The following is an 18,093-nucleotide window of genomic DNA, read 5'->3' on the forward strand; positions in this document are numbered from 1 at the left end:
GTGCACCTGCCTAGAGAGTTGGAATGTTGTGAATACTTTGGTGTGACATGCCGGGGTAGAACGAAAATCAGTGACAGATTTACGAAGTACACTCCCTATCAACATGAAACGGCTTCAATACGCTCGGGGAATCACAGCCACCACACTATACGTCGAATTCCACTACCCAGTGGCTACACAACAAAGTACGGTTTCTGAACAATTTCCGCGCACCCAACATGTGCATTTGCAGAATCCATGTCAGATGGGCCAAACCCCACAACTCACCCTCCGCCGCTACTATCCTACTCTGAAGGCCCCTTGCCACCACATATTACCGAGCTCGCTGTCAGTATATCAAAGCCCTTCGCAGATGCAATCCTGCGTCCCTCGCTACCCTGTATCGCGTATGCTACTCTACCTCAACTGTGCCATCAATTCAACAAAGTCGCATGCTATGTCGGGCACTGCCGCGAGCAAACACATGTCGTAAAGCCTAACCAGCCTGTCTGAAAATGGTGCGCGAAAATGCGTTCAACTGCGAAGCACAGTTGCGCTGCTTCATGCACAACTTCACGTATCTGCACACATCGGCATACTTACACAGGCCTGCCATCAAAGTGCCAAAAACGTAAAAGGTCCCATGTCTTCCCCGAGATAAAAGCCATCTCTGTCTCTGAGTGCGTACGTCCTGGGTAAAGTAGCGCGCAAGCATAACACCGGAAAAGGAACTGCCGGACCACTGTTGCAAACGGTACTGACCCGGAGTCGTGAACGATGCTCAACCCATTGCGCTGTGAATATACTGCATCACCAATTAGAAGAGCATGCGCATATCAAGACCATATGTTACCCCACTTACCAATGCAACTTCCTGAGTCTTCACACATGCACATCCACTTCTATCTCTGGTAGCATGCAAGCTGAAACGTAATAGCTGCCACAACCCTGTCAAGATGATATATACTACGCAAGGTTTATAGCTCCTTCAAACAGCCCTGTTGCCTAACGCATCGTATCTACGCAACTGGGAGATCCCTATTGTGTGCATGTTGCTATCCACTATCAAGTTTCCTTATCCGAGTAGAGCACTCGTAAACATAACGTAAAATAGTAGGCGTAAGACCGCCCAAAAATATCCCCAATTACCTTATACTATGCATGTCGTCCAGGGAGGTCACTTCAACTCCCATGCATGATACTAATATGTTTCTGTACTTTCGTAGGCGTGTTCCGCTCGCGCCATCCACGAGCCAATGACTCACTCCATTGGCTGGTAGTCTCGAACGCCACCCAAATTCTACGCAAATCGTATAGCAGCCTTTCGTACCATAGTCAAAGAACTTGTTGTTCACTTTCATATAGTTATCACTGCCATACCAGAGAGAGGTTGTGTACGTTAATTCCCTGGTGATATTCAAGAACACGTGAACATCCAGCGAGCTCAGGCCGGCCCACAGATGTGTCGCGGGAGAGCTCGCCAACCGGAAACACAATTGATAAACCACGCCTGACTAATTTCAACACCAATTATCCGTGTATACAGACATAGACGTTGACTATAAACACGGAAAATGTTAGTGACAATTTGACTGTATTAACTTTTCCTTTTGAAGAACCAGAGAACACCAAAGTTTGCCACTATTCTGAGTATCTAGGCCTTTCTGGCGAAACATAAACAAAATTCGTCAATTGATACCCTCGACGTGGTGCATATACGGTGGGATTCAGTACAAATAATTCATAGTCCATGGAATACGAAGTGATTTGCAAGGATAGCATTTCACCGGTAAAGCGAGCAAGTTTACGTGAAAACTGCGAGCCCAGCCTTACACGAGAGGCTTTTAATTCCGTGCTCAACGAATTTCTCGAACAAAACGCCCAGTCAGTGTGAAGTTGCGTTCTGATATAGGATTCTCACTACCAAAGTCAATACCAACATTGCGCTCGCTGTTTGGCTCACGTCATTCCCAGAAGGTGCATCGGCCTCTCTCGCCCACCCTACATCCACCGAAGACGTAGGGCGAGCAATACTCAGCTCGGTCCCTAGATACAACTCACTGGCCATCCAGGATGCTGACTGTACAATTAGATGACATTTTGCGCGTTGCATGAAGGTCTCGCTCCCAGGAGTGAATCAGCCTCACAAGTGATGAAACTCAGTTGATACCGCAGCTCTTCACCTCACGGGAACGTTCCTGTGTTCCACTCAAACTTTGAGATTTTCACTTGCCCGAAGCGCGCTAACTCATGGCGTTTCAACGCCTTGATCCAGCCCTTTGCCAGACAGGGACCCAGATTCTCCAAGCTAGGACCTACGCCGCATGAACCTGAAGCTCTTTCCGAAAGTCTTCGCTTATTAAGTGAATAACGATTCCAATTCTTATTGGATTTGAGGGCGTTGACGCACAGGAAAACAAGATACATCATAGCAAGTGTGGCAGCCAAGCCAGCAAACGTTACAAGCGCTGACCCAGCGCGTCCGCTTCCTTGTGTAATGGTAGGGGCACTCTCACCTAGCACGAGAGAATCATTGCGAACAGCCATGATCTCAGAGTTGGGATCAGGAGAGGCTGCCGCTTGAATGATGGCAGTCGTCTCCGCTACAAGTGCAATGGAGACAGCGACAATTTTTGTGAACCCACTCATTTTGACCGGCAAATGGGAGTGTTATTGCGTTCAAAGTGAGGGCAAAAAACGTTTATCCGTAAATTTCAATGTATATGTGAAAACAATAATTCTTGTGACGTTCATCGGGATCACCCCAACATGCACAGATCCGCAGTGGGGAGCGCATGCACGATTTGGACAGGGTAGTGCACGGCGTTTCAGGTAGGCAACTACGCTTGTCTATCAGTCAAAAAACAGAGAACCTGCCCCAAAGCCGTGCAATTGGCCCAAATATCCCAGAAAAATATAGTGATGTAAATTGTTACTGAGTTTCATCCAATTAGGTAGGTCGAAGAAAACAGTATACTCTCGATAACGCCTACGATGTAAGTGTGCGGAAGCGATCTATATGGCGGCCAGCCGTGGCCACCCAGTACTCCATTAATCTTACCAAATTTTCTCGGTAAGATACTTTATCTACAACTTTTTGAAGTCTCCATGCAAATCAATATTTATCCCTAGTCACGGGTGGCTTAAGAGTAGGTGTAGCCTTGTAACGCGGCAACTCGGGTTCCGGAACATTGTCCGCTGACTGCAGTGAGCTGCATTGGTGACAAAGTACTTATTGTGACGGTTTCTTAAATGCAAATGAATTTAGTTCCAAGCCTCCCTGCGTCGTGAGGTTAGCACGTCAAGCACCACCACAGGGGGCGCCTGCCATAAGTGGCGCCCCACCTTGCTGCAACTAAAGATGCAGAACAGCCCCTCACACACAAGCAAAATAGACCTTCTGGGCTGCATGTAAATACGCTGCAGGCAGTAGCTGAGTTGAGCTGGTTGCATGCTACCCGTGTACTACACCCGAATATGGGTGTAGTTCACGCACAAATGCAGCATAGCGTGGACGATGTTGATAACTCTGTCCGAAGTTGAAACATCAACCCACACCTGGTCCGACGAACCTTGTCCCCACGTCACACCCATGTTTAGTACAGAAGGCGTGTTTAAAATTTATGTGCCATACAGAATGCGTTTAAAATATGTCCTAACTTTCTCGAAATCTTTGTCAAATCTCAGCGGTGCATTTCTCCTGGAAAATGAAGATTGATATGGGTCTGTCCCCAGGTGCAGAAGGGATGGCGTTATATGCTTTTGCTACAATCTCCCTCTGTATGCAGAAATCGCTTCCGCTCTAACCCAGCAAGACTCCAAAAGATTGGTTCTTGTAGCAAAAGCATATAACGCCAGCCATCCAGGTATGGCAGTTGCCCGAGTACGGGGGCAGTAGAGGAGCTGTTCCTCTTTAGAGCTTTATTTTCTTCTTCAACAACACCCCCAGACCAGAATAACTGCAACTACTGGCCTCTTCGTTTTTAGGAACGGAAGCATGACGTCTGTGAGTGTACCTACGCAAGTGTACCGTTTACAACGTATGCATCCGGACTATAGAACCATTATGGCCTTCCGACGTAACTCCATTCCTCTGTGGGTGCGCGAAGAGGCTATGGCAAAGTTGAAACTTATGCATCAACAGAGAGTTACATCGAAAAGGATGAGGCATGGAACGCACAATCCCAGCGGTAGATTTGGAATTTATGTATCAGTGCTTCATTGGGTTGTTATACCCTGGAGGATGGCAGTGGGTAATCCCAACATTCATACCCTCATTATCATGGTCGCCGCTGGCCAGTCGGCTGTGATGCCAACCCCTCCTAGAGAGGTGGGAATCATGGGAGGAGACAGCAGTCGGGGAATTCGTGAATGCCGAGGTCCTCGGCTGTAGTCTGTTCCCACCGCTCGTGTCTAGCGCAGTACTTACTTCTCTTCCAGTAGGATATGGCACAAAATTAGCGGCTGCAGAGGTGCAGGAACATCGAGAGTGTTGCAGAAGCAGGACTTCCAGAAACGCCACGAGGCGAAGAATCAGAGCGATCAGGGGGAAGTCAGGGCCCGTACTCGATATGTGGCGCCGTAAGCAGGAAGCAGGAGGCAACAACCGTGCCCGCATACTATCTTTGGCTTAATTGTGTGCATATTCAACTATTCAACTTCGTCCTACCGGACAGGAGTTGCTTGTGCTACTCAGCATATGTTGCGGAGTGGTTGTGAAGCTACGTCGAGATGGAATATTCCAACCCATACATTGGCGCAGCCCCCGCCGCCTCCCTTCGTGCATAGTAGACAGCAGATGCGAACAAGAATATAGGGATAAAAAGTTCAGTTAATGCAGAAATATAGGTCCCTTGGAGGTATTGCAAAGGGAAACAAACGAGTGCTTACACACACAGTCTGAGACTCAATGAGCGTACAGCGTTATTTGTACAACGCGAAATTAGCTCTGGCTGTATCCGCCAGAGCCATCGTATTTGGGGCTTTCGCATGGCAGATAATGGCACGAGGCGAGCAAGAGGAGGAGGTCGCTCTCGTGCTCCAACATCTTAAATTGCAGGACACACTAATGAACTAATAGAACACCATGGGATTATTCAGACGCATGAAGACCCCGACTTCTGGGCGTGCCGTAGGAGTTGGAGCTCCCTCGCATCCCCTTTTAAACCTTTTTGCTCGAGGCGGCAACGCCCAACTCCAAACCCTAGCTATCAAATTTTCAATGTCAGTGAGGTTTGCATACACGGAAATGAGTGGAACAAGCATCTCTGAGTTATTAGCTCATTTGTTTCGTATACGGCTAGAGGAGTGTTCCAGGTAGAAGACAAAGAAGTGGATCCAACGCACTGCAGCAGCGTTCCGGTTAACGGCGGAAAATTGTGCACGCATCGTGAGGATCGTGCGAATACCGCTCTAGAGTGTTTCTTTTCAATGCAAATGATTAGCTTCTTAGGCTCCAATGTCTCGCCAGCGCTGGCTGAACCAGATATGGCAACGACTGATGCCATTCGGAAGGGTCCGCTAACTTATTGTAGTGCGCCAGCACTACAGTGGATCTTCTTTTGGGCCCCACTGCTGCAAGGTTTCCGTAATTCACTACTAATGTATCAAAACATCGTTTAACTGAGCAGTGACCCGCTGGCCCAATAAAGATTGAAGATAGTCATTGCCATTGCCCTGGAGGGTAGCCAGAGCATTTTTCGAACAAAAGCAATAATCATATGTTCAAATAGGCCTGGGACCAATTGAGAGGTGTTTTCGCAGGTGTCTTCCTTACCCATCCTGATTGGGTGGAATCCTGCTTGGAGGTCCACGGCAGACAAGAATCGAAGGCCCCCAGGATTTTCTCGGTATGTCGTAGAGGGAAACCAGGGGCAACAGCAAGACCAATTATTGCCTGCTAGTGAACAACTATGCGCAACTGTCGCTTGCCTGGTCCATCATCATGATTTTCGGGCACGTTCGGGGGAGCGCAGATGTTGGAATAGCCGGGCCAGTGCACCTGTTGGTTAGGAGCTTGATGATTGTATACCGGTGGAAGGTTACCTGGCCAGTGGGCATGCAGTAGAGGGCGGATGTATTGAGAAGTTCTCCGGGTAGCAATATGGGTTGCTCTTCATGGGTGCCCGCTGGCTGACAAACTACCTGCGAGTACAGACCAATATTCTTTAAGAACCTCAAGTATTAGCGATGGTGTTCTCTGGGCTACGTCTGGCTGTAACCACGCGCAAAGCTGCGTGTATTACAGAGAAGGCGTGGGTTATGACGACTTTCCGTCGTCCGAATCATTTGGTGGAGAGGCGGGTAATAGTCCGCGTTGCTGCAGAGAAAAATTGCCACTGCAATACTCGGCAAGCACAAACAGCAGGGATCCTTGCCGTTTTTCGTAAAGGTGAATGGACCGCCGTGTATCCGCTCTTGTTAAAACCAGTATGGGCCGTCGGCTCTATAAAGCGCCCGTGAAGTTCGTCGTGTCCGCGGATGCTCTAGTTCTTTGGTGCGCAGCCTAGCCTTGGCTGTGCAGTGCCCCTTGTATCACCTAGGGCTAGGGTAAAATAGCATAGCCGCCACCGCTGCAGATATCACAGCCACCTGCGGTGTCAGCGTGGCATACGCCGGCTTTGTAGGGGTCTGCTCCAACCGACTTTGAGAAATTGTTTCTGCTCGACTTGCTCATTTGTTCTTTGATTAATAGATTAGTCAGATCCTACATTGGCCATTCACGTAGGTTGGCAACTTATCAGACTGAAAAATTCCAAGTCACCTGATGGGCCATCAGGCAGCCTAGTCCTAGGACTTGGTCGTAGGGCTTTGGCCCCAATAAGAAATCACCAAATAAGCACTTACTTTCAGTCCACATAGAGAGTCGGGTGACCATCGTGGTCGGTGTTCAGATGTTTCCTATTTGCCACTGCAAATTGGGGTGCCTCGTGTAAACGGCACGCTGGTCAGTCCAACTGATTTAGGGTATGTTTCCTATTTGCCACTGCAAATTGGGGTGCCTCGTGTTATCGGCACGCTGGTCAGTCCAACTGATTTAGGGTAGTCAGGCTAATGCAACTGCATCTCAAGGGTCTGTTCACATCTTTGCCCAATCATATCGATATCTAGCAGTGCGGGTACGCCCACACTGAATAGAGAGCTTGAGACTTTTGAACATCAACATTTGCTTTCATATACAGTAGCTCCCATCACCAATGCGGAGTGCCTACTTTAGGAGAGATATAAGTCTTGCCATCGTTTGCTGCTCTTCTACTCCCTAACTCTCGTGATTGCACGGAATCGTTCCCCCCGTGTGCCTCGCTAACTCCTCCTCCGTCAAAACCGGATGAATCATGGTCTTTCCCTTCCCCTGGCTGCGGAAGCCTGTGCTTCACGCTAGGGAACACTTCGATTGCGTTCTACTCCTTGGCTACAGCAAACAAGATTTCCTTCCCTTGAAACTCCCAAGCTTCGCCGTGGGGCAAGGTCCAGCTTGCCTTCACTTCTTGGAAATAATCTTGGGGGATGCTGGAAAATGGCTTGAAAACTGCACCATGCAATGTCTTGTATGAAGTCGTGCCTAAATACTGGTGATGGGTCACACTGGGGTGACAGTTTACCAGTAGGTAGTATACATAACAACCTTGAGTGCTCAATACGCCACCAGTATTTTAGTGCAAGGTGCTTTCCTTTCCACGCTGACGAAAAACAGTACAGAAACAGTACAGAAGCACAGTGCGTCACCTGTCGATGTGCTGAGAAGTGGAGCATCGAGGAGTGCTATGTGACGACGAACATTTTGTACAGTGAGGTGAGACACACGAAAAAGCATGCTCGTTTTAGTGCTAGTTGGTGGTGACCCAGTGAGTGTGGAAAGTAAACCGCAGGCAAGAGCATTTCGCAGGCCAAATGGTTTATCGTACACTTATGTTGAAGACTTCCACTCAGAAACTCGACGAAGCAGCCGCGAAACAAAATGCATGCCTTTCCCGCTGGCCAGTGTCTTTGAAGTCCTCCAGTAACACATTCTCACAGACGGGCAGGCGCAGGCAAATATTTCACTGCGGAGAAGCTTGCGTAGTAAATTCACAGCCGTGCCTTTCCAATATGACAGCTCGCATTGGATACCTTGGGTAGCCACGGTTTCCGTTCAAAGGCAAAAAGAAGTGGCTTTCTGAGTGCCTTTGATAATGTTGCAGTTGCGTCAATTGTAGTCGGTGCAGGCATTGCGTGTTCCCTTAGGACGCGCGCATGCCTAGTCGTTGTTTGGAGAATGCAGGCAGTCTAGGAGCGTAGCCAGATCCACTTAGTTTCTACGCCACGTAAGGTGGCAGCTCCGGCGCTGAGCGACGCTGCAGGCTTCGTTGCCGGTGAGGGAACTTAGGCAAGGCAGTTACGGACTACTACCGACTGACAGGGCGGAAGTTCAAGAGATGCAATTCGACGTTGTGGAGTTTTCAGGTGCTTATCGATTAAAAGGTATAGATGATTCGTTGCAAATATACAGCATAAATCCCCTATCTATTGTTGCAGTGTCTGCCTCCTAACACTGCCTGCTGTTCACAGAAACCACCCAGATAAGATATTCCGGGCGAATTCGTAAACGGAAATGTCATATTTTTGCTTGAGAAGTACTTTCATCAAGGTGTAGTCCATGACGACGACTTTAGGCGCATAGCGGATTGAACGTCATTTTATGTGGGCGCATGGATATGGACAGAGCAACTTCGCTTTGTTCGCGGCGCATGGCGACTACGTTTAAGTTGCAGTTGTCAGGGAACCGCACTTCCACAGCCAGTTGAGAAACAGGAATTCGACAGACACTCTTGGAGGAGCTATTCCAAATGGGGAGGTGGGCTGTATCTCGGAGTAAATGCGTAAATGCCAGAAAGGTGGAAGTACATGGACTGAAAGGGGATTTGGGTATCGCTGCAACTATGGTTGCAACCATGGTTGCAGCCCGGCTCAAAACGTGAGCTGCAACAAGGTTTGTTTCGACTCACAACAGGCCGCCAACCATACACGCCAGACCCAGGCCCTTTTGCGGTTGTGCTTTGAAGTGGTTTGACTCATTTGCAGCCCATGAATATCCCCTGATGATATCCTGGTCCTGTGCTGGACCGACTGGGGGATGTTAGAAACCAAAATACACGCGAATATAGATTTCTCTACCAACAGGGGAGAGCCACTCCTGCAAGCTCCTGCATTGAAGCTACACCAGCAAATGCACACTCGGGTCTGCAATTTCCGCTAAGCCTAGTAAAGAAATAAGATTGATTTTAGACTGTAAATCTATAGTGTAAAGTGGTATCGATGATTGCTTTGCTGAATCGGGCATGTGACTATCTCCCCAGTAATACTTCCAAAGAATGCCAGCCTCCGTCAACTTTCACGTTACTGAGAACGGGTCAAACGGATTTCAGTTGCCTGTCGACCTTCTCTCCAACGCTTCGTAAAACAGCTCACCTCTTTCTCGTAGGTGGAGGACCAAAGGCTCCTGCGGCAGAGTTCTCCGGTCTCCTCCATCGAGGAATACCCTCTCACCAGCAACGAGGAGTTGCACTCAGCTGACCATCTGCTTGAACAATTCACAAGCGAAACATGCCTTCTTTTGCCTTCGGAGTGCCTGCGAACGGCGCCACGAGGACATCAGTGCTGCTGGGGGGAAGAAGCTGCTGTCGTGGGTTGCTGTTCTTTGCAGCTCAAGACAGGCCGCCAACTACACACGAAAATGAGCGCTAATAATGCAAGCAGGACAGTTCCGTCAGTTGTTTAACAGCAGCTTGACTTGCATGGGCCAGTAGGAACCCAAGCATATACACAAACTCTTACTATTGCTAAGCACTGCAGTCCTGTAAACAAAAACTCCATGCGTGTATATACTACAACGTGGATATATGTAATGCGACGTTGATGAAGGTTTTGGATTTTTAAATCACCCTCATTGGCGAACAGCTTAGTCACATATGCCTTACTCATATTACGGTGCTCAAAGGATCTCGACATTGCACGAGATGAGGGGACAGCCACACCCCCTAGCTAATATTAGCACCTAGAGATGCCCGCGGAACCCTGCACTATGCGTGGCTCTGCAAATTTAACGTGAGCCACGTAGTCTGTTGTTGCGTGCCTCGTGAAAATCAAATGGAGGTGGAGACAAGGGAGCTCCTGAAAGCGCAATCAGGAGGTCCCAGGGTCAGCAAAAAAGTGTTGCACTTGCAATATTGCCCCCGCAAACCTGCAGTCAAATGAGGGAACTATGTTAATGTCTTCCACCTGCACTGCGATAGCTGCTTTACACCTGCCTGCTTAAGCACCCCTTTAGTCAGTGCTTTCGGAAGTCTTCGTAGCTCCTCAGGATATTTCAAAATTATGGAAAGCAGGAGCCCCTGAGCATATGCTGCTAAAGACGCCGATACCTCCTGATCAGGGCATTCTGCAGTCTGCGCAATGAAGTGCTGACGCCTGCTTAGGTTCAAGTACTGCCCAAGTGCGCAACGCAGGAAACTCGCTACAAAAGGAGTGGACACATGGGCGCTTCTTAGAACCGTAAGACAACTTGCCTCTTCATGAGGGCTGCTGTGGGCGTGCCCACGCGGCACCGAAGTTGTGCTGCAGTCAATGCACGAAAGCAGATCCAGCTGTACAAGCAGTCGCAGCACACTCAGGAGCTCTAGCTGGTTGAAGCGTGTATGATATGACATGAAGTGACTGGTTATTGCCTGAACCGCCTCCAGCAGCTGCTCAACCTGAAAGAGTCGCTGCCTGCGCAGCACCAGGGGCCACCTGCGTTCTTCCTCGCTTTCCACACTCGGTGAGGCTTTAGCCGCTGCCTTCAAGTCAAGCAACAACAACAGACGGAGGCCGTCAGCAATCTGTGCTATATCTGCTGGCTCCGCAGCAGCAATGTTTGCCACCAGAAGCCACAGCATCTTCCGTGCAAGCACCTGCTGCAGCTTTAGATCCACACGGCTGCACGGCAGTACGGAGGCGTATGAGGCCTTTAGGAGTTTTGAAGTGGCCCAAAACACAGTGCACCAACTTCCATAGGCAACGACAAATTTAGACTGACCTGTTGACGGTGTTGCTGCAGGGCAACAAACGGCAGCACCACGCTCCTGATGAGCTGCTGTTCTGCTGCACAGAGGCGCAGCACTCACCACTGCAGATACAGCACCAGCTGTGCTATTCTTGCTATCCTCCTTTCTCCCCTGGCTGGCCAGAGACACCTTACCCAGACTTATGTTGCCCGGCTTTACATTTAAAAACTCTAAAAGGGAGACAACAATGCAGTCAAACATGAAACTGAGACCCCGCCAACCCACACGGACGCCAGCAATAGCAAGCGAACGGCAGATGGAAGCGAGAGTTGCTGGATTCATCTTTGCATCCCTACAGGTCCCCAATGCAAGGTGTTGATGTGCATGCGTAGCAGAGGCCCCACAGACCCTTTGATACATATCCCCTAGCCGAGCGCAATCTGAGCACCATAGCTTATGCTGCTGTTTCTGTTGTTCCAGACGGCGCAATAACAGCAGCAGCAGCTTCTTTCGAGAGGCGCACGTGGGAGATGCTTTGGCAGCAGCAGCCATTGCAACCCCCAAAAGGTGTTCTGCCGATCCGCAGTCCCCGTGGTGCCTCCTGCTCCGTGCCGCTGCTTCTGTCAGGAGCAGAATCGCTAGTTTGGGGGCCAGAGTCTGCTGCACGGTTCGCAGTAAGGCTGCTACTGCGAGACAATCTGATGCGCCGAAGTCTACAAGCGCATCCAGCTGTTGCAGGGGAGCAGCAGCTGTGGCGGCAGCAAATGGGGGCCGTGCTGCAGCGTCTGACAAACGCGGGGTCCCTGCAGCCAAGAAGGGTTGATGAGATATGGGCTGTGGGGAGTCCGGAAATGCATGCATATCCTCGTGATTCCACGCATGCCCCGAAACTGCAGCGGCTGCAGCAGCAGCGGCATGCGCGGAAGCAGCGGACAGTGTGGAAGGTTGCATATTTACAGCAGCAGCAAACAGTTCGGGGGTCAGCTGCTGTTGCTGCTGCACCTGCATGCAGCGGCTTATGCCTTCCTGGCTAGCCAGCAGCACGCAGGCATGAGCTGTGTGTACACAACATCGCAGCGACAGGCGTTTCCTCAGGACTTTGCTGCGGGCCAGGAGTACCAGCAGATGCGCACTAACGAACAGAGACAGCCGCAACAGGGCGCCCCCCTCCCCTAGCACTGCTGCTGCACGGCCCCTCTGTTGCACTTCTAGGAAGCCGCTGCATTCATCACCACTGGCAAAGAGAGAAGGAGAAGCACAGGGAGATACCGAATTCGTCGCCGCAGAACCTTGCTGTCTGTCTCTACAGCTCCTTGACAGCGTGAGGTGCTGCCGCACAAAACCTGTTGGTGGTTGCTCCGCGACGTTCTGCTGCAGCAGCGACGCTGCTAGCTGCAGTCCCAACGCAGCCTCCTGTGCGCCGATGCCCTCATGCTCCTGCGTCTGCGTCTGCTGCTGCAGCAGGTGCAGCAGACGCTGCAGCGGAACATAACCCAGCGAAGGCGAGCAGCAGCGCACCTGCGCAAGGCCGCAGCACAGCTGCAGGACATCGCTTAGTGGAAGGGCCCTTCCAGCTGTGTGCATGCAGTCTGCAACAGCTCGCAGTTCCGCAGCTAGGGGAGCCGGCACCGGGCAGGCGGCATCAGCGACAGCACCAAAACCCAGCAGACTGCTGGCTCTCCCCGTCGATGCACTTTCCGCTAAGCGCTGCTGCTGCTGCTGTTTCTGTTGCTGTTGCTTCAACCGTTCCCCACGCGCAGCAATTCTCTGCACCTTAGCCCGCAGGTCTCCCAGACGCCGAACGACTACAAGGGCGGCCCTTGCGTGGGCCAGAAATGCTGAGGCAGTTGCTGTTGTAGCTGCTGCTGCAGGTGCTGTTGCTGCAGGAGGTTCTGCTTTTACTGCGGCTGCTACTTTTGCGGCTGACTCCTGCAGCTGGCGGACGGCTGCATGTTGCAGGGCATCGACTGGGTGCAGCAGCTTGTAAATGTCCCCGGGGGATTGAAGAGCAAAGCTGCCGTCGTCTATGATTTTTGTTAATTTATTACTCAGAGAGTTGAAGGAGCCTGACAAATGAGAATTATCAATGATCTTTACAAAAGAGGCAGCAGCAGTTTCTGCTGCATCCGTAGCGCCAGCAGAACAGTCTGCATCTCCAGTTGTTCCAGTAGCTGCTACATCCACAACTGCTGCCTTCCGGATGCCTCTGCGTCTGTAACAATAGCCACTGTTCAGATGAAGGCGACGTTGAAAGGCGATTCTGGATTTTGAATTAAGAAAACTGCATACCGCCGTCTGCCTCTGCTGCGGCTTGGACCTGATAAAGCGGGAGCGAGAGAGGCCTCTGGCCCCATGGAGTCCAACTAAATCGATTTTTAAGGAACAGTTTAAAACTAGACTCTTATGAATCGCTCTCTCTCCTCTTGCCGTCCTCAACAGACAAACTCCAGACAGCAGCATCCCTGCAGCAGGAGGCACTGCCCTGTGCAGCAGACTCCGAAGACATGCTATTGCACACACATATGACTATAGCACATAAGAATGTACTTTTGCAAATGCAAAGGAATAAATTTGCTAACAGATAGAGGGAAGCTCCCTTGCATCTCACAACTCCCGTTGACTTAGAGGGGGCCCCTCTTGGGCCCCTCGGGGGCCCCCAATGGGCCTCGGGCGCCCATGGGCCCTTCGGGGGCCCGCTATTCGGTAGCTGTTCGGCACGAGTTCAAAGCCCTGCAGATGGTTTGTACTTTGAAATCGAGTTATAAAACAGTCAGGATTGAAGAATTTGTGCTTCGAGATGAGCAAAACCCCCAATTGGGTCTCCCCACCGCGGCACCCATACATCTGAATCTGCGGCAATGCGGGCGCGTGAAGGAGGGAACCTCGGCGTTTGTCCGAAAACTATGAATAAGAGGCCAAAAGATATGTCAGTTAAGGCGAAGAAGCCTAAAACAGAAGCAGATGCGGATATAAAGGAGCACGAGTGTGAGGGCCTCAGCCACGGAATCATCCGGGAGTTGCTCAGGCAACACTGCAAAGGCATGTGGAGCGACAGCGAAGATGATAGCAATTCAAACGGCAAAACACTGACAAAACAGCAAAAGGTAGTCAAATGCAATGATGCCACCTTCGAGCCTCCTCATGCTCAAGAAGGACACGCTTCACCGGAAGGCGCCAAAAGAAAAATAAACAAAGACCTAACCACCGACATGGTAGAGAGAGAAACAACGGAAACTAAGATTGAGACAATGCAGCAAGCAAGCCGCAGTCATACAGCAGCAATTGGGGGGCCTCCGCCCTTGCAGCACAACCCCCGACAGCGGCAAAAGCAGGGGATCGACAAGGAAGATGCAGCGGGCTTACAAGGATTTGGTGGCGTAAAAAGGGCACTTCACCAGCCTCTAGCAGTAGATGCCTCCCATACATGTAAGGGCAAGGCACTGGGGAAATGGAACTGCATGCGCAGGCGCGTGCACGCAGCAGTAAAAGCAGCGCCTGCTGCTACTACTTCTGCAGCTGCTGTGGGGGTTGAAGTGGAAAAGAAGGGACAACAAACAGCAGAGGGCACAGGGTCGGTGTCGCGGTCGCTGCAGCTGCTGAAGGCGATGAGTGGCCTCCCTTCCCCTTCGACAGGGTCTAGAGAAGGCCTCAAGGAGGTATCAGGTAAACCCACAGGTGGCAACAGCAACCCGAACAAGCAACAAGAGCCAGCAGCAACACGGGAAGCTCGCAAGGAATTTAATGAAGCTGTTCAAGATATCCGCAAAATGGGTAAGAGTACTCTGGCATGAAGCCATCAACCCCCCCAGGCCTTCATGCTTGTCTGTGACAGTCTTGGCGAGCTTGCTCTGCGAGCTGTTGCAGCATTTGGTGTCTTTTATATTTTCCCCCATATTATTGCTTATTGCTGCCTTATCTTTCAGTGTACCCCCACCTCGGGCGGTTTCAGCGCCGTCAGTTCTTAACAACGGCTTTGAGAGCCATGGGCATTGGTAAGTCGTTTAGTTCTACGCACGTGCGAAAAAATGGTAAATATAGGATATTTATACACATTTATTAACATGTATATCATCGTGCGCTTGAATCACTCCCTCGTGTAGATATTGCAAGGGATATGGGTGACAGTGGTGAGGAACACGAGCACAGGCGACCCGGAGGCCGTGACCTGAGGATTTATGGTGTGGGATTGGATTGTAGCGTTTGGTTGCAGCTGCTGGGAAGACCCAGAAGATGCCCCTTCCAGAGCTGCGTGCTCGGCAGAAGGCGAAAGCCGAGGCAATAAGCAAGCGAAGGGCAGAGGAGAAGACTCTGGGGGTGACAAGCCACATTGACTATCAGGGATCGATTCAAGAAGCAACTCGATCGCGGTTGAAGCTGAAGGCACAAAAAGCTAGGAGGAAACACCTGCGCGACACCTTCAAACACGCTGGCAAACTCAGCAGTAGACAGAAAAACAGAAAAGATGTAGCCTCGTGATGCATGCATAAAAAGACCACGAGCAAATACAGTAGAGCTCGACACGAATATCGGGTTCCGGTGGCCTGCGTATTTTATGTTACAGTGCCGCTTCACTTATGGGTTCCTGCGAACACGGCACGACGAATCTTAAATGCAACACGTACTGCAGACATTTCGTTGCTGCACAGAGTCAGTGGCTACGAATGGATTCCCCAGGGGAACATACTTCAAAACAAACTTTCGAGCAGCAGAGGACGCAGCCGGTGGTTTAGACAGAAACTGCTGGGGCCGTCATGAGTTTTTTTTTCTGTTTATGCCATCACATCCTTCACCCCGTATTCTGTGGAGTGGTGAACTCGGAAAGTTGATTGAACAAATCTGTGCGGCTTCAGTAGTCTGTAAGAGCTGTGTAGTGGCAGGAACCTACACAAGGGAGGTGTGGCGGGAGGCTGTTGGACTTTCCCTGCAACGCTCTACAATTCACCTATTCATGAGTGTAAAATGCAACGTATGTGTATGCTTAACATCTGAAGTTTAAACTACTAACATTTGGAATAAACAGTGGGACTTTCAAAGTCTTGAGGCCTGCAAGCGCTGAAGGCACATCCGTCGGCTGCGCCATCGAGGTTTATATATACCTGAGGTCTCCCTGTGGGTCCAAGGCGATAAATTCATATATGCATTGTACTTTCTAAAGCGATTTTCTGTTTTATGTTTGTTTGAAACTCAACTAGCCCCAGCGAACAAATCGAGACGAAGATACCAATACCTACGACGGGCGACCAACCCACCCCCCTCTGAAGTGCTTGTCGGCCTAAAGAAGGCTTTTCCTGAGAACTCTTCGCGTTTCTTTTCGTAAATTAATGTATACTAAGTCAGCAGGTTCAGTTAAGTAGTCAGATGAGAGAGCGAAACCCTCGCTGATTTCGCCAGCCCGGGTTCAGCACCTGCAGCGTGTTGAAAGAGTTTGTTGGTTAAAAACATACAATGGAATTAACAGCCAAGGAGAAGGCAACGGAACTCGAAGCTTGTATCAGAGGTGAAGAAAATATATGTACAAATGCCAGTCTGACTTCTAATGACCTCGTCGGACTTCCAGCGCTGCATTGTGAACTTAAAGCAGTGCCTCAGCAAACCGCTGTTTGTGTCTTGTTTGAATATTTGAGTAGTTTCGTTATACATGCGTTGTCCATTCTTGCCACTGCGATGCTGGGATCTGCCCCCTGCCCCGCCCACCTCCCTCGGTGGTTACATGCATGCAAGGGGCCTTAACACCTCCGTTTATATTGCCGTCTGTTTCCCCCTAATTCCCATTCTTCAGAAACGCAAAGAAAGGTGGAGGCACTCGTCAACAGCGATGCTGGAGATATTAACTCCACTGAAATCCTCCAACGCATTGAAGCAAACCAAGCGGAGGTTCACCAGTTGAAGGTTTCTGGTGAAATCCCCGAGGCTATCTTGGCTCAGCAAGAGCGGGTATGCGTATATCATGCGTTAGCAGGGCATGCGTACACATGAAGGTATATTTCCGGTGGTTGTTGTTTCTACTCTGCTACCTTTGCTGCTGCAGATCCTCTCACGCGCCGCCGAGTTGCTGGCTTCCCATTGCCAGCGGAAGTCGCTGTCTCGCCCTTTTTCTTTCAAACGTTCTGCAACGGCAGCATCAGCAGAAACAGCAGGAACAACAGCAGTCTGTCGAGACTCTCATGACGCAGCAACTGGATTTGCTGCAGGGGCAGATGGGACAGCAAAGGAAGCAAAACTAACACAAACAACTAAAGAGACAGATGCCCCAACAAACGTCCTTCACATCTCTGACATTTCCAACAGAGTGTCTGTCTTTGGCATCTTAGTTTGTCACACGAGCTGTGAAACCAGCGAAGTGCATGCATGCATGCATACATACATGCACGAATACCGTTTCCCCGCATGCGTGCGTGCATGCTTGGTACCTGCGCGTAGGCATGGATAGAATCGGCGACTGTGTATGCCTGCTCGCAGGGTTTTAGTGCCCCCTGGAGTAGCGGGTGGAAGAGAAGTCTGGATGAAGAATTTGGTGAGAGTTGCTGCCTTTCGGAATTTGTTCCTCCTTTTATATTTTTCCTCTCTCCGGTTTGCGTACAGCTTCGCTGTTGCAGTTGTGCGCGCGCTTCTCTGTTCATTTCCGTTTGCTGGTTTTGCCCCTGCTTCAGACTTCAGCCTACTTCAGAACCTACCCAGAAAACATACATAGAGGGTGCATGTTGTTTTCTGCCTGGTTGCGTTGTACACACCTATGGGAGGCTGGCTTGCTGTGGTTTGTGCTGCTGACAGGACGGCTGCACTGTTTACATTTTAGATGGAGTTCCTGGTGGGAGGTTGCAGGATCTCTGCAACTGCGCTGTCTTGTGAGCAATTGCACTTGTTGGATGTAGAGATGCTCTTTAATGCATGCAGACAATGCAGTAGTATGAGATAGTTGAAACAAGCATTCAGCAAACAGCGCCTCCCTTCTCCTCCCCTGGCGTTTCTTCAGGCTTCTGAATGTAGCCAGCGCTGTGTGGATTGGAGACTGCAGCAAATGCCTTTTCGATGTTCACGCGCAGCAGGTGAACCGCAAATATGTATCTGGGCAAGCACGCTATATATATATATA

At 50.3% G+C, this 18,093-nt stretch overlaps 4 protein-coding genes across 4 annotated transcripts; 2 read left to right on the plus strand and 2 right to left on the minus strand.

The window, feature by feature from the left end:
- Nucleotides 1–2,163: 2,163 nt before the first annotated feature.
- EMWEY_00042470 (hypothetical protein, conserved) lies at nucleotides 2,164–2,628 on the minus strand (the record flags this gene model as incomplete). The annotated part of the gene is made up of 1 exon (XM_013482769.1): nucleotides 2,164–2,628. One exon carries the CDS (start codon nucleotides 2,626–2,628, stop codon nucleotides 2,164–2,166), a length of 465 nt encoding a protein of 154 aa, XP_013338223.1.
- A 7,589-nt stretch (nucleotides 2,629–10,217) lies between these two features.
- On the minus strand, nucleotides 10,218–13,460 carry EMWEY_00042480 (hypothetical protein, conserved; the record flags this gene model as incomplete). The annotated part of the gene is made up of 1 exon (XM_013482770.1): nucleotides 10,218–13,460. One exon carries the CDS (start codon nucleotides 13,458–13,460, stop codon nucleotides 10,218–10,220), a length of 3,243 nt encoding a protein of 1,080 aa, XP_013338224.1.
- Nucleotides 13,461–13,858: 398 nt separating this feature from the next.
- EMWEY_00042490 (hypothetical protein, conserved) lies at nucleotides 13,859–15,476 on the plus strand (the record flags this gene model as incomplete). Its single annotated transcript, XM_013482771.1, has 3 exons — nucleotides 13,859–14,771; nucleotides 14,924–14,992; nucleotides 15,211–15,476. The coding sequence occupies 3 exons, from the start codon at nucleotides 13,859–13,861 to the stop codon at nucleotides 15,474–15,476; spliced, it is 1,248 nt and encodes a 415-aa protein (XP_013338225.1).
- A 969-nt stretch (nucleotides 15,477–16,445) lies between these two features.
- On the plus strand, nucleotides 16,446–17,849 carry EMWEY_00042500 (hypothetical protein, conserved; the record flags this gene model as incomplete). Its single annotated transcript, XM_013482772.1, has 5 exons — nucleotides 16,446–16,497; nucleotides 16,780–16,934; nucleotides 17,029–17,291; nucleotides 17,460–17,514; nucleotides 17,772–17,849. The coding sequence occupies 5 exons, from the start codon at nucleotides 16,446–16,448 to the stop codon at nucleotides 17,847–17,849; spliced, it is 603 nt and encodes a 200-aa protein (XP_013338226.1).
- Between the last annotated feature and the right edge of the window lie 244 nt (nucleotides 17,850–18,093).

Source organism: Eimeria maxima, genomic scaffold, assembly GCF_000499605.1.
Source record: "Eimeria maxima Weybridge genomic scaffold, Emw_scaff761, whole genome shotgun sequence".
NCBI classification, from domain to species: Eukaryota; Apicomplexa; class Conoidasida; order Eucoccidiorida; family Eimeriidae; genus Eimeria; species Eimeria maxima.